Below are 15,666 nucleotides of genomic sequence, written 5' to 3' on the forward strand. Positions count from 1 at the left end.
GATAAATGTGAGGTTATCCACTTTGGTTGCAAGAACAGGAAAACACATTATTATCTGAATGGTGGCCGATTAGGAAAAGGGGAGATGCAACGAGACCTGGGTGTCATTATACACCAGTCATTGAAGGTGGGCATGCAGGTACAGCAGGCGGTGAAAAATGCAAATGGTATGTTGGCATTCATAGCAAAAGGATTTGAGTACAGGAGCAGGGAGGTTCTACTGCAGTTGTACAAGGCCTTGGTGTGACCGCACCTAGAGTATTGTGTGCAGTTTTTGTCCCCTAATCTGAGGAAAGACATTCTTGCCATAGAGGGAGTACAGAGAAGGTTCTCCAGATTGATTCCTGGGATGGCAGGACTTTCATATGAAGAAAGACTGGATTGACTAGGCTTATACTCACTGGAATTTAGAAGATTGAGGGGGAATCTTATTGAAACGTATAAAATTCTAAAGGGGTTGGACAGGCTAGATGCGGGAAGATTGTTTCCGATGTTGGGGAAGTCCAGAACGAGGGGTCACAGTTTAAGGATAAAGGGGAAGCCTTTTAGGACTGAGATGAGGAAAAACTTCTTCACACAGAGAGTGGTGAATCTGTGGAATACTCTGCCGCAGGAAACAGTTGAGGCCAGTTCATTGGCAATATATAAGAGAAAGTTAGATATGGCCCTTGTGGCTAAAAGGATCAGGGGGTATGGAGAGAAAGCAGGTACAGGGTTCTGAGTTGGATGATCAGCCAGGATCATACTGAATGGCGGTGCAGACTTGAAGGGCGGAATGGCCTACTCCTGCACCTATTTTCTATGTTTCTATAGACGTGCATGCATCTCCTAACCCTAACTCCACTAAAAATCACCTGTTAGCTTGTGTTGTTCTACACCAGATAATTCAACATCTTGGGCAATACTGTCCTGTTGATGCTGTGAGACTGTATCAGTCTCTGCCATTCCTTTGGATTCATCGGCTGCATAGAGAGGGGGAATCTGCTAGATGGGCAATAGCTTGCTCTTCATATTGCACTGTCCTGGCTTGCATATCAAGTTGATAGCTGCGATGTAACATCATTGGTCGACTCCAACCAACAAAGAGCCTCACAATGCTATGAAACAGAAGACTTGTTTGAAAGATCAGTGCCAGCAGAATTTGAGAGAATATATATGCAAGTGAACAGGGGTCTAAGTAACTCGTACATTGAGTGACTGGCTTCCTCAATTAAGAATTATTATTGAAATAAGTGTGGGCTTGTTCAGCTTTATGTCATTGTAATAGCAGTTGCCACATATATGGATATAACTGAATACAAAGCAGTCTATCTGTTACGGTCTATTTCTATGTCTTATAATCTTCATTATGTTTGGTTCTGAAGGCCAAGTCATTGGGTATATTTAAAGTGGAGATTGATAGGTTCTTGATTAGTAAGGGCTTCAAAGATTACAGGGAGAAGGCAGGAGAATGGGGTTGAGACAGAAGATAAATCAGCCACGATCGTATGGTGGGATAGGCTCAATAGGATGACTGGCCTAATTCTGTTCCTACGCCTTAATCGATTTGTGTACAGTGTTCTGTATCTGTGATTGACATTGTTGGTTTTCTCAGTCATGTATACGTGAAACAGTTGCTCCTTTTGCAGAGCTTATCCGACCCAAACAATTACCATGAGTTCTGCAGGTTATTAGCTCGACTAAAAAGTAATTATCAACTGGGAGAGCTGGTGAAAGTGGAAAACTACCCTGAGGTCATCCGTCTCGTGGCCAATTTCACAGTGACAAGTCTTCAGGTACAGTAACAATTACTTCTCTGGAGACATTTACCAAAATATATTTCCTGTGTTGTATAGAGAACTAACAGTGGAAATAGGTTGGATGTATGGGCTTTCTGTGGGTGTTAATACCTTAGGAGAAAGCCATCTGTATTTGGCATGTGTTTTGATGTTTTGGTGCTCTGTAACTACACAGCATTTCAACTGAGACCCTTCCACAGCCTGCAAGTCTACAAAGTTAGACTGGTTAGATCACATTTGGAATATTGTGTTTGTTTCCAGGACATAATTGTGTTCAGTTCCAGTTCCATGACCTTTGAACTGAGAACACCCACAATATGCAAGTCTAAAAGTGGACTGGTTAGATCACACTTGAACAATGTGTTCAGTTCTTGCCACCTCATTATAAGAAGAACGTGGAAGCTTTAGAGAGGGTGTAGAAGAGACTTACCAGGATATTGCTTTGGATTAGTGAGCATGTCATGAAAGGATAGTTTGAGAGAGCCAGAGCTTTTTCCTTTGGAGCGAAGGAAGAAGAGAGGTGACTTGAAGATGTTAAGAGGCATCAGAGTCAGATTTTATCACCAGCATGTGACGTGAAATTTGTTAATTTAGCAGCAGTAGTTCAAAGCAATGCATAATCTAGCAGAGAGAGAGAAAAAAATAATATAATAATAAATAAGCAAGTAAATGAATGATGTATATTGAATATATTTGAGATCATAGATCAAGTAGATGGCCAGAGACTTTTCCCAGGGCGGAAGTGGCTAATATAAATGAGTATAATTTAGAGGAAAGTTTAGAGAGGGTTTTAGAGGGATGGTTTTTACACAGAGAGTGGTGAGTGTGTGGAATGCCCTGCTGGGGTGATCATAGAGACAGATGCATTAGGGGCATTAGCAAAACTCTTAGGCACATGGATGATAAAAAGATGGAAGACAATGTAGAAGGGAAGGGTTAGATTGATTTTTGAGTAGGTTGAAAGGCTGGCACAACATCATGGGCTGAAGGGCCTGTACTGTGCTGTAGTGTGTTCTGTGTTCTAAAAGTCAGTATTGTACGTGGACTAGCAGTAGCATTACTTGGGTTGACAGTACGAGCAAGTTGTTAATGGTGTTATGCTTGAATTGTTTATATGTGCCTTATTTGATAAACTTTTGAGTTCCATTCTGCAGATGATATATGAAAGATACAGGATTAAATTGGATGAAGTTGAGCTAAAGACATTGCATTGGAGTGCTAGTGAAAACATTAAATTAAATGAAAGTTATTGTCTTATGTTTAGATTAGATGCAATGTATGGATACATTTGTATTGTCTTATTCTCTAAACAAGTGCTCAGTCAGATCTGGCCGTCCATGAGGTTGTCACTAAGAATTGAATGCAGGAAGATACAAAGGGAGCTTGAGCTTCATGGAGTTCATGTCTCATTGTCTGTGCAAGTACTGAAGTCGAGGCCTGAAGGTCAAACCAGTGATAGGCAAAGTCCAAAGTTGCGGGCCTGATGTCTCAGTGTCTGAAAGTCCAATTCGTGGGGTTGGAGGCCTGTCTGTGTGTGAGTGGGTGGGTGGAAAGGAGGTTTCTGCTGCTTGTTTTGTTGTTGTTGTGCTGTTGCTACCTGTTGTTCTGCTGTGAACATTGTAAGTATGCTGTGTTGGTGCCAGAATGTGTTGCAACATTTGTGGACTGCCCCCAGCATAATCTTAGGATGTGTTTATTTATTTATGTAGCAGTACGGCATGGTAAAGCCCTTCCAGTCCTTCTAGTTCTGCCACCAGCAAACCCCAATATAACCCTAATCTAGTCACAGGACAATTTACATTGGCCAATTAACCTACAGTAGTAAATTCTTAGGACTGTGGGATGTATCCAACGATGAAGACCATAACACAAAGGAGCAGAAGTCGGCCTTTCAGCCCATTGAGTCTGCTCTGCCATTTCATCATGAGCTGATCCAATCTCCCCTTTAGTCCCATTCCCCCACCTTCTCACCATAACCTTTGATGCCCTGACTACACAGATACCTATCAATCTCTGCCTTAAATACACCCAATGACTTGGCCTCCACTGCCACCCGTGGCAACAAATTCCAGAGATTCATCACCCTCCGGCTAAAAAATTTTTTTCACATCTCTGTTATGACTGGGCGCCCTGCAATCCTCAAGTCATGTCCTCTCATACTAGTCTCCCCCACCATGGGAAACAACTTTGCCACATCCACTCTGTCCATGCCTTTCAACATTCGAAATGTTTCTATGAGGTCCCCCCTCATCTAAACTCCCAAGGAGTACAGTCCAAGAGTGGTCAAACGTTCCTCATATGTTAACCCTCTCATTCCCAGAATCATTCTAGTGAATCTTCTCTGAACCCTCTCCAATGTCAGCACATCCTTTCTTAAATAAGGAGCCCAAAACTGCACACAGTATTCCAAGTGAGGTCTTACCAGTGCCTTATAGAGCCTCAACATCACATCCCTGCTGCTATACTCTATTCCTCTAGAAATGAATGCCAACATTGCATTCGCCTTCTTCACCACCGACTCAGCCTGGAGGTTAACCTTAAGGGTATCCTGCATGAGGACTCCCAAGTCCCGTTGCATCTCAGAACTTTGAATTCTCTCCCCGTTTAAATAATAGTCTGCCTGTTTATTTCTTCTACCAAAGTGCAAGACCGTGCACTTTCCGACTTTGTAATTCATTTGTCACTTCTTTACTCATTCCCCCAATCTATCCAAGTCTTTCTGCAGACTTTCTGTTTCCTCAGCACTACCGGTCCCTCTACAACTTGGTCACAAAGCCATCTATTCCATAATCCAAATTGTTGATATACAACGTAAAAAGAAACAGCCCCAACACGGACCCCTGTGGAACACCACTGGTAACTGGCAGCCAACCAGAATGGGATCCCTTTATTCCCACTCTCTATTTCCTACCAATCAACCAACGCTCTATCCATGTAAGTAACTTTCCCGTAATTCCATGGGCTCTTATCTTGTTTAGCAGCCTCATGTATGGCACCTTGTCAAAGGCCTTCTGAAAGTCCAAATACACAACATCCACTGCATTTCCCTTGTCTAGCTTACTTTTAATTTCCTCAAAAAATTGCAATAGGTTAGTCAGGCAGGATTTTCCTTTAAGGAAACCATGCTGAGTTCTGCCTATCTTGTCATATGCCTCCAGGTACTCCGTAACCTCATCCTTGACAATCAACTCCAACAACTTCCCAACCACCGATGTCAAGCTAACAGGTCTATAATTTCCTTTTTGCTTCCTTGCCCCCTTCTTAAATAATGGAGTGACGTTTGCAATCTTCCAGTCCGGAACCAGGCCAGAATCTATCGACTTGAAAGATCATTGCTAATGCCTCCGCAATCTCCACTGCTACTTCCTTCAGAACACGAGGGTGCATTCCATCTGGTCCAGGAGATTTATTTACCCTTACACTATTCAGCTTCCTGAGTACTTTCTCTGTCGTAATTGTGACTGCACATATTTCTCTTCCCTGACACCCTTGAATGTCTGGTATATTACTGATGTCTTCCTCAGTGAAGACTGATACAAAATACTCGTTCAGTTCCTCCGCCATCTCCTTATCTCCCATTACAATTTCTCCCATTACATTTTCTGTCGGTCCTATATCTCCTCTCACCTGTCTTTTTATATACTTGAAAAAGCTTTTAGTATCCTCTTTGATATTATTTGCTAGCTTCCTTTCATAGTTCATCTTTTCCCTCTTAATGACCTTCTTAGTTTCCTTTTGTAAGCTTTTAAAAACTTCCCAATCCTCTGTCTTCCCACTAATTTTTGCTTCCTTGTATGCCCTCTGCTTTTATTTTGGCTTTGACGTCTCTTGTCAGCCACGGTTGCATCCCTTTTCCATTCGAAAATTTCTTCTTCTTTGGAATATATCTGTCTTGCACCTTCCTCACTTCTCGCATAAACTCCAACCACTGCTGCTCTGCCATCCTTCCCGCTAGTGTCCCTTTCCAGTCAACCTTGGCCAGTTCCTGTCTCATGCCACTGTAGTTTCCTTTACTCCACTGAAATACCGACACATTGGATTTCGGCTTCTCTTTCTTAAATTTCACAGTGAGCTCAATCATGTTATGATCACTGCCTCCTAAGGGTTCCTTCACTTCCATCTCTCCAATCACCTCTTGTTCATTACACAATACCCAATCCAGTACAGCCAATTCCCTAGTGGGCTCAACAACAAGCTGTTCTGAAAAAGCCATCTCGTAGACATTCTACAAATTCTCTCTCTTGAGATCCAGTGCTGACCTAATTCTCCCAATCCACTCGCATGTTAAAATCCCCTACAATTATCATAGCACTGACCTCCTGGCAAGCCTTTTCTATTTCCTGTTGTAATTTGTAGTCCACATCACTGCAGCTGTTTGGAGGCCTGTAGATAACTGCCATCAGGGTCCTTTTACCCCTGCGATTTCTTAGCTCAACCCATAAAGATTCTGTACCTTCCAGTCCTATGTCAACTCTTTCTAATGATTTAATATCATTTCTTAACATTAAAGCCACGCCATCCCCTCTACCTACCTGCCTATCCTTCCGATACACCGTGTATCCTTGGACGTTCAGCTCCCAGAGTCATGCATCCTTTAGCCATGTCTCAGTGATGGCCACAATATCATACCTGCCCATCTATAACTGTACATCAGGATCATCCACCTTATTCCTTATGCTGCATGCATTTAAGTATAACACCTTAAGTCCAGTATTTGGTACTTTTTGCATTGATTTCACTGCAACTCATCCTAATGGCTGCAAATTTGTTCCATCACCTGCCTGTCCTTCCTGACATCCTTACTGCTCACTACCTTAGATCTGTTTCTGTTTTCCCTCTCCTTCGCTCCATCATTCCGGTTCCCATCCCCCTGCCAAATTAGTTTAAACCCTCCCTAATAGCTGTATTAAACCTTCCCGCCAGGATATTGGTCTCCCAGGATTCAAGTGTAACCCATCCTTTTTGTGCAGGTCACACCTGCCCCAAGAGAAGAGGTACAAATTCATAACGGCTCGATGCTGTTTCATCACTGAGCTGTAATAGTGTCGAGTTAACCACGATTCTACCATGGCATGTTGGTTGTTAATGCAAGCAGCACATCTCACTTTCTGTTTTGATGCACTTGTGATAAATAAATCTGAGTCTAAGTCATTGTGATTTCTTTATTTTTGTGTAGCACTGGGAGTTTGCCCCAAACAGTGTACACTACCTGTTGAGTTTGTGGCAACGTCTGGCTGCCTCAGTTCCATACGTCAAAGCCACTGAACCACACATGTTGGAGACGTATACACCCGAGGTCACCAAAGCCTACGTCACATCCAGGCTAGAATCCATTCACATCATTCTAAGGTATTGTTCACAGTGTTTACCCAGTTACTCTATTCCTGGGAAAGCTCAAATAAACATGTAATGAAAATACTTATTGGCAACATGATGTTTATACTTGATGTAGTTTTGGAATTAAATGTTTGGAGGGGGAAAGCATAACTGTGGAAGTGAGGGCCTGGTGCGAGTGTTGTGTGACTGTTGTTTGCCCATAGGGATGGGTTGGAAGACCCACTAGATGACACTGGACTTGTCCAGCAGCAGCTGGACCAGCTCTCAACCATTGGCCGCTGTGAATACGAGAAGACCTGTGCTCTGTTGGTTCAGCTCTTTGATCAGTCAGCTCAAACCTACCAGGAATTGCTGCAGAGTGCAAATGCTGGCGCCATGGATGTTGCTGTACAGGAAGGTAAGGGAAAAGTGGAAAGTAATAGTGCGCTGCTCTAGATTCATCTTTAGGCTGGTGGACATGCACTTTATTTTTAGATAATGTTTTCTCTTAACATTCAAAATGTGGGTACACTCCATTCTGAACAATAATAACTTTATACAGCACCTTTCGTACATTAAGATGCAGCTCAAAGTTCATTACATATATCAATATAATAAAAATACAAGACCAAATTAAAATCCATAAGTGAAGACATAGAATAAGATATAATTGAATAGACCAAAATTATATAAGTGTAAATGATATCAACAGGCATTAAATAATCCTATAAGCAGGCCAATTTTTTTTAAAGTAGGTTTTTAAGAAGTGTTTTGAAACATTCCACAGTATTATCCTGGCAAATCTGTCAGTGGAGTATTCCAGAGCAAAAGACCACATCTCCTGTTCTTATATGCTTGGCTATAGGAACACTAAGCAATCGAGTATTGGTGGATCTAAGATTATGATTAGGGATGTAAATAGATGGGCACTCCAAACTAAATGGAGGAGCTAGATTAATTAGACTTTGTATACAACAAAGAATGATTTTAAATTGATCTTAAAGGACATAGACAATCAGTGTAATGATGCCAAAACCAGTGAAATGTGAAACGTAGAAAACCGACAGCACAATACAGGCCCTTCGGCCCCTGAAGTTGTGCTGAACATATACCTGCCTTAGAAATTACTAGGCTTACCCATAGCCCTCTATTTTATTAAGCTTCATGTACCTATCTAAAAATCTCTTAAAAGACCTTATTGTATCTGCGTTCACCATCATTGCCTGCAGACCATTCCACGTACTCACCACTCTCTGAGTAAAAAACTTACCCCTGATATCTCCTCTGTACCTACTCCCCAGCACCTTAAACCTGTGTCCTCTTGTGGCAGCCATTTCAGCCCTGGGGAAAAAGCCTCTGACTATCCACATGATCAATGTCTCTCATCATCTTGTACACCTCTATCAGGTCACCTTTCATCCTTCGTCGCTCCAAGGAGAAAAGGCCAAGTTCACTCAGTCTGTTTCCATAAGACATGCTCCCCAATCCAGGCAAATCCTTGTAAATCTCCTCTGCACCCTTTCTGTGGCTTCCACATCCTTCCTGTAGTGAGGCGACCAGAACTGAGCACAGTACTTCAAGTGGGGTCTGAACAGGATCCTATATAGCTACAACATTACCTCTCAGCTCCTAAATTCAATTCCACGATTAATGAAGGCCAATACACTGTACGTCTTCTTAACCACAGCGACAACCTGCGTAGCTGCTTTGAGCATCCTGTGGACTCTGACCCCAAGATCCCTCTGATCCTTCACACTTATCTGGGTTGAACTCCATCTGCCACTTCACAGCCCAGTTTTGCATCTTATCAATGTCCTGCTGTAACTTCTGACAGCCCTCCACACTATCCACAACACCTCCAACCTTTGTGTCATCAGCAAATTTACTAATCCATCCCTCCACTTCCTCATCCAGGTCATTTATAAAAATCACGAAGAGTAAGAGTCCCAGAACAGATCCCTGAGGCACACCACTGGTGACTGACCTCCATGCAGAATATGACCCGTCTTGAACCACTCTTTGCCTTCTGTGGGCAAGCCAGTTCTGGATCCACCAAGCAATGTCCCCTTGGATCCCATGTCTCCTTACTTTCTCAATAAGCCTTACATGGGGTACCTTATCAAATGCCTTGCTACATCCATATACACTACATCTACTGTTCTTCCTTCATCAATGTGTTTAAACACATCCTCAAAAAAATTCAATCAGGCTCGTAAGGCACAACCTGCCCTTGACAAAGCCATGCTGACTATTCCTAATCATATTATACCTCTCCAAATGTTCATAAATCCTGCCTCTCAAGATCTTCTTCATCAACTTACCAACCAGTGAAGTAAGACTCACTGGTCTATAATTTCCTGGGCTATCTCTACTCCCTTTCTTGAATAAAGGAACACCTTTCTTGAATAAAGGAACAACATCCGCAACCCTCCAATCCTTTGGAACCTCTCCCATCCCCATTGATGATTCAAAGATCCTCGCCAGAAGCTCGGCAATCTCCTCCTTCGCCTCCCACAGTAGCCTGGGGTACCTCTCATCCGGTCCCGGCGACTTATCCAACTTGATGCTTTCCAAAAGCTCCAGCACATCCTCTTTCTTAATATCTACATGCTGAAGCTTTTCAGTCTGCTGCAAGTCATCACTACAAATGCCAAGATCCTTTTCCATAGTGAATACTGAAGTAAAGTATTCATTAAGTACCCCTGCTCTTTCCTCCAGTTCTATACACACTTTCCCACTGTCATATTTGATAGGTTTTATTCTTTCATGTCTTATCTTCTTGTTCTTCACATACTTGTAGAATGCCTTGGGGTTTTCATTAATCCTGCCCGCCAAGGCCTTCTTATGGCCCCTTCTGGCTCTCCTAATTTCCTTTTTAAGTTCCTTCCTGTTAGCCTTATAATCTTCTAGATGTCTAATGTTACCTAACTCTCTGAACCTTTTGTAAGCTTTTCTTCTTGACTAGATTTATTACAGCCTTTGTACACCACAGTTCCTGTACCCTACCATAACTTCCCTGTCTCATTGGAATGTACCTATGCAGAACTCCACACAAGTATCCCCTGAGCATTTGCCATGTTTCTTCCGTACTTTTCCTTGAGAAAATCTGTTCCCAATTTAAGCTTCCAATTTCCTGCCTGATAACCTCATAATTCCCCTTACTCCAGTTAAACACTTTTCTAACTTCTCTGTTCCTATCTCTTTCCAATGCTATTGTAACGGAGATAGAATTATGATCACTATGTCCAAAGTGCTCTCCCGCTGAGAGATCTGACACCTGACCAGGTTTATTTCCCCAATACCAAATCAAGTTCAGCCTCTCCTCTTGTGCTCAGATTTTCTTTTTTTTTTGGTTCTTTCTTTCTTCTTTTTCAATCTTTTTATTGAAATTCATATATATAAAAAAGAACATAACATAATAATGAATAGGTTATAAATGCATTAGATTTGAAATTAAATTAATAATAGGATAACAATATCCTATTAAAATATCAACAGGAAAACATAGTACATTATCAATCAAGCTTATAATAATTATATGAAAAAAAATAAAAATAATCCTCAAAAGAAAAAGAAAAAAATTATGAAAATATAAGCAAAAAATATATATTGAGAAAAAAAAATACTAAACTAAACTAACATGGGCAATAATAACAGTTTATTTGTATATGATAGTGCCAAAAACTCCGGAACTCCATACCAGAACAAGAATAAGCAGAAAGAAGGTCTGGGAGAGGTCAAATTAATTCATATGAAAATGTCGAATGAACGGTCCCCAAGTTTCTTCAAATTTAACTGATGAGTCAAAAATAGTGCTTCTAATTTTTTCCAAGCTCATATAAGAAATAGTTTGAGAGAGCCACTGAAATGTGGTAGGAGGGTTTACTTCTTTCCAATTTTGCAATATAGACCTTCTGGCCATTAATGTTACAAAAGCAATCATTCATCTAATTGAAGGGGAAAACTGATTACCATCCTCATTTGGTATACCAAAAATTGCAGTAATAAAATAAGGTTGTAAATCGATATTCCAAATTGAGGAAATGGTAGCAAATATGCCCTTCCAATAATTATATAAAGTGGGACATGACCAAAACATATCGGTCAATGAAGCCACATCTGAATGACATCTGTCACATTGAGGGTTAATATGAGAGTAGAATCGAGCAAGTTTATCTTTAGACATATGAGCTCTATGTACAATTTCAAATTGTATTAAAGCATGTTTAGCACATATAGAAGAAGAATTAACCATTTGTAAATTTTTTTCCCATTTTTCTATTGATATATTATATTGAAGTTCTTTTTCCCATTCTTGTTTAACTCTACCTGATATTTCTGGTTGTATCTTCATAATCATATTATAAATAAAAGCCACTAATCCCTTCTGATAGGGATTTAAGGTAAAAATCATACCTAAAAAGTCCATTGAAGTTGAATTGGGGAAGGATGGTAGAATTTTATGTAAAAAATTTCTGATTTGTAGATATCTAAAAAAGTTAGATTTAGGTAACTGAAATTTGTTGAAAAGTTGGTCGAAAGACATCAAACTACCTTCAAAAAAGAGATCACGAAAGCATTTTATACCTTTCCTTTTCCATATGCTAAAAGCTTGATCTGTCAAAGAAGGTTTGAAAAAAAAAATTAAGTAAAATAGGGCTATCAAGAGCAAAGTTTTTCAGAGTAAAAAATTTACGAAATTGACAACAGGGTTGGATATCTGTTTATTGAATTTAGCTAAATCGGCAGAGAGAGAAGAACCCAGAACGGAGAATAGAGAATATCCCTGTGCCTCATTGCATTCTATATTTACCCACTGTGGGCACAATGGTGAATCCAAATCTGATTTCCAATAAATTAAGTTACGAATATTATTCGCCCAATAGTAAAATCTAAAGTTAGGTAGAGCTAAACCACCGTCTTTTTTAGATTTTTGTAATTGCCTTTTACTTAACCTAGGATTTTTATTTTGCCACACAAATGAGGAAATTTTTGAGTCAATGTTATCAAAAAAAGATTTAGGAATAAAAATTGGTAGAGCTTGAAATAAATATAAAAATTTTGGTAGAATCATCATTTTAATAGCATTAATCCGACCAACTAATGATAAGGATAAGGGAGACCATCTTGTCATAAGTTGTTGAATTTGATGTAGCATAGGTAAAAAATTCAATGTAAATAAATCTTTATATTTCTTGGTAATTTTTATACCTAAATAGATAAAGTTATCATTAACAACTTAAAATGGTATCCTTTCATTCAATAAAGTTTGTGCGTTTAAAGGAAATAAATCACTCTTATCCAAGTTTAGTTTATAACCAGAAAAACTACCAAATTGAGCCAACAAGGATAAAATAGTGGGAATAGACCTGTCAGGATCAGAAATATATAACAACAAGTCATCAGCATAAAGTGATAACTTGTATAATTTCTCATTGCGGGTAATACCAAAAATATTAGGAGATTCACGAATAGCAATGGCTAAAGGTTCTAATGCAATATTAAACAATAAAGGACTTAAGGGACAACCTTGTCTCGTACCACGAGATAATTGAAAAAAAGAAGATCTTTAATTATTTGTAAGAACAGAAGCAACAGGTTTATGATATATTAGTTTGATCCATGATATAAAATTCGGACTAAAATTAAAATATCTCAAAGCATTAAATAAGTATACCCATTCAACCCTATCAAAAGCTTTTTCAGCATCTAGTGAAATAACACATTCTGGAGTTGTGGGTGACGAGGTATAAATTATATTAATCAATTTTCTAATATTAAAAAAGGAATACCGATTCCTAATAAAACCAGTTTGGTCTTCTGAAATAATCTGTGATAGTGTAGCGGTGTGCTACACGCAGCGCTAAAATTACGACACGGAGTCGGTAACTGCAGTCGAAGGAAAAAACTTTATTCGAAAACTTCAGCCTCACTTTTAAGCCTCCCTCAACCGGCCCCCCATGGCGCAGAGGCTCCAAAGCTCTGTGCTCGCAAACCCCCGTAGGCTATCTAATTGTGAGTCGGTTCGGATGCGCCAGGAAATGGGTCGCCACATAACCCCCCCCCCAGAACCGGCGATACACCCCCCAATGTCCACAGTCTGGGCCAGAACCTGCTTGGGAGGTCGGCCTCTGCGCCGAGGCGCCGGAAACTCGGCTGGTTGCGCCAGGTCCACATGGGCCGGTTTGAGGCGGTCCACCGTGAAAACCTCCTCTTTCCCCCCAACGTCCAGCACGAACGTGGACCCGTTGTTCCGGAGCACCATAAACGGCCCCTCGTATGGCCGCTGCAGCGGCGGCCGATGCCCGCCCCTTCGTACAAGCACAAACTTACAGTTCTGTAGGTCTTTGGGTACGCAGGTCGGGTGCCGCCCGTGCTGTGAAGTGGGTATGGGGGCCAGGTTACTGAGCTTCTCGCGTAGTCTGCCCAGGACTGCTGTGGGTTCTTCCTCTTGCCCCCTTGGGGCTGGTAGGAACTCCCCGGGGACGACCAGGGGCGCACCGTATACCAACTCGGCCGACGAGGCGTGCAGGTCGTCCTTGGGCGCTGTGCAGATGCCGAGTAGGACCCAGGGAAGCTCGTCCGCCCAGTTGGCTCCTCGCAGGCGGGCCATGAGGGCCGACTTCAGGTGACGGTGGAAACGCTCCACTAGCCCATTCGACTGTGGGTGGGTAGGCAGTGGTGTGGTGCAGCTGAGTCCCCAAAAGGCTGGCCATAGCTGACCACAGGCTGGAGGTGAACTGGGCGCCTCTGTCGGAGGTAATGTGGGCTGGTACACCAAAGCGAGATATCCAGGTGGCGATCAGGGCTCGGGCGCAAGATTCGGAGGTGGTGTCGGTGAGCGGGACCGCCTCTGGCTATCTTGTGAACCGGTCCACGATAGTCAGGAGGTGCCGCGCTCCGCGCGACACTGGCAGGGGGCCCACGATATCCACATGAATGTGGTCGAAACGCCGGTGGGCGGGATGGAACTGCTGCGGTGGGGCTTTGGTGTGCCGCTGCACCTTGGCCGTCTGGCAGTGCATGCACGTTTTGGCCCATTCACTGACCTGTTTGCGGAGTCCGTGCCAAACGAACCTGCTGGAAACCATCCGGACAGTTGTTCGGATGGAGGGATGCGCCAAGTTATGAATGGAGTCGAAAACGCGGCGCCGCCATGCTGTCGGGACAAGTGGACGGGGCTGGCCGGTGGCGACGTCACAGAGTAGGGTCCTCTCACCTGGGCCTGCGGGGAGGTCCTGGAGCTGCAAACCGGAGACTGCGGTTCTGTAACTCGGAATCTCCTCATCCGCCTGCTGCGCCTCTGCCAGTGCCTCAAAGTCTACCCCTTGGGAAAGGGCATGAACGGTAGGGCGAGAGAGCGCATCCGCCACGACATTGTCCTTACCCGAGACGTGCTGGACATCCGTCGTGTATTCAGAGATGTAGGACAGGTGGCGTTGCTGGCGGGATGACCAGGGGTCGGACGCTTTCGTAAACGCAAAGGTAAGCGGTTTGTGGTCCGTGAACGCGGTGAAGGGCCGACCTTCTAGGAAGTACCTGAAATGCCGGATTGCCAGGTAGAGCGCCAACAGTTCCCGGTCGAAAGCACTGTACTTAAGCTCGGGTGGTCGCAGGTGTTTGCTGAAAAACGCCAGGGGTTGCCAGTGACCTGCGATGAGTTGCTCCAGCACCCCACCGACTGCCGTGTTTGATGCGTCCACTGTGAGGGCGGTAGGGGCGTCCATTCTGGGATGTACTAGCATTGCGGCGTCCGCCAAAGCTTCCTTCGTTTGAACGAAAGCGGCGGTGGACTCCTCGTCCCAGGTAATGTCCTTGCTCGGACTCGACATCAGGGCGAACAGGGGGCGCATGATCCGGGCAGCTGAAGGGAGGAAGCGGCGGTAGAAATTGACCATACCTACGAATTCCTGAAGTCCTTTGATCGTGGTGGGTCGGGGGAAGTGGCGGACCGCATCTACCTTAGCGGGCAGAGGGGTTGCCCCGTCTTTAGTAATCCTGTGGCCCAGGAAGTCAATGGTATCGAGTCCGAACTGGCATTTGGCGGGGTTGATTGTAAGACCGTACTCACTCAGTCGGGCGCAGAGTTGACGGAGGTGGGACAGATGCTCCTGACGACTGCCGCTGGCTATGAGGATGTCATCCAAATAGATGAACGCGAAGTCCAGGTCCCGTCCCACCGCGTCCATTAACCGCTGGAACGTCTGTGCGGCATTCTTCAGGCCGAACGGTATGCGGAGGAACTCGAAAAGGCCGAAAGGGGTGATGAGAGCCGTTTTGGGGATGTCGTCAGGATGCATCGGGATTTGATGGTACCCTCGGACGAGGTCTACCTTGGAGAAGATCTGTGCGCCATGCAGGTTTGCTGCAAAGTCCTGAATGTGCGGCACAGGGTAGCGGTCCGGTGTGGTAGCCTCGTTCAGCCTGCGGTAGTCGCCGCATGGTCTCCAGCCCCCCGTCGCTTTAGGCACCATGTGCAGGGGGGAGGCCCATGGGCTGTCGGACCGCCGGATGATCCCCAATTCCTCCATCCTCTGGAACTCCTCCTTCGCCAGTCGGAGCTTGTCCGGGGG

At 43.5% G+C, this 15,666-nt stretch overlaps 1 protein-coding gene across 3 annotated transcripts in view; it reads left to right on the forward strand.

The window, feature by feature from the left end:
- xpo7 (exportin 7) overlaps positions 1 to 15,666 on the forward strand; it is a 193,386-nt gene that overhangs the window by 99,788 nt on the left and 77,932 nt on the right. For all 3 annotated transcript variants that reach the window (XM_059959530.1, XM_059959646.1, XM_059959588.1), the window contains 3 exons: positions 1,628 to 1,774; positions 6,954 to 7,126; positions 7,318 to 7,511. In XM_059959530.1, the coding sequence (XP_059815513.1) occupies positions 1,628 to 1,774; positions 6,954 to 7,126; positions 7,318 to 7,511 (514 nt within the window). The remainder of the gene's footprint in view (positions 1 to 1,627; positions 1,775 to 6,953; positions 7,127 to 7,317; positions 7,512 to 15,666) is intronic.

This window comes from Hypanus sabinus, chromosome 1, assembly GCF_030144855.1.
Source record: "Hypanus sabinus isolate sHypSab1 chromosome 1, sHypSab1.hap1, whole genome shotgun sequence".
In the NCBI taxonomy this organism is placed as follows: domain Eukaryota; kingdom Metazoa; phylum Chordata; class Chondrichthyes; order Myliobatiformes; family Dasyatidae; genus Hypanus; species Hypanus sabinus.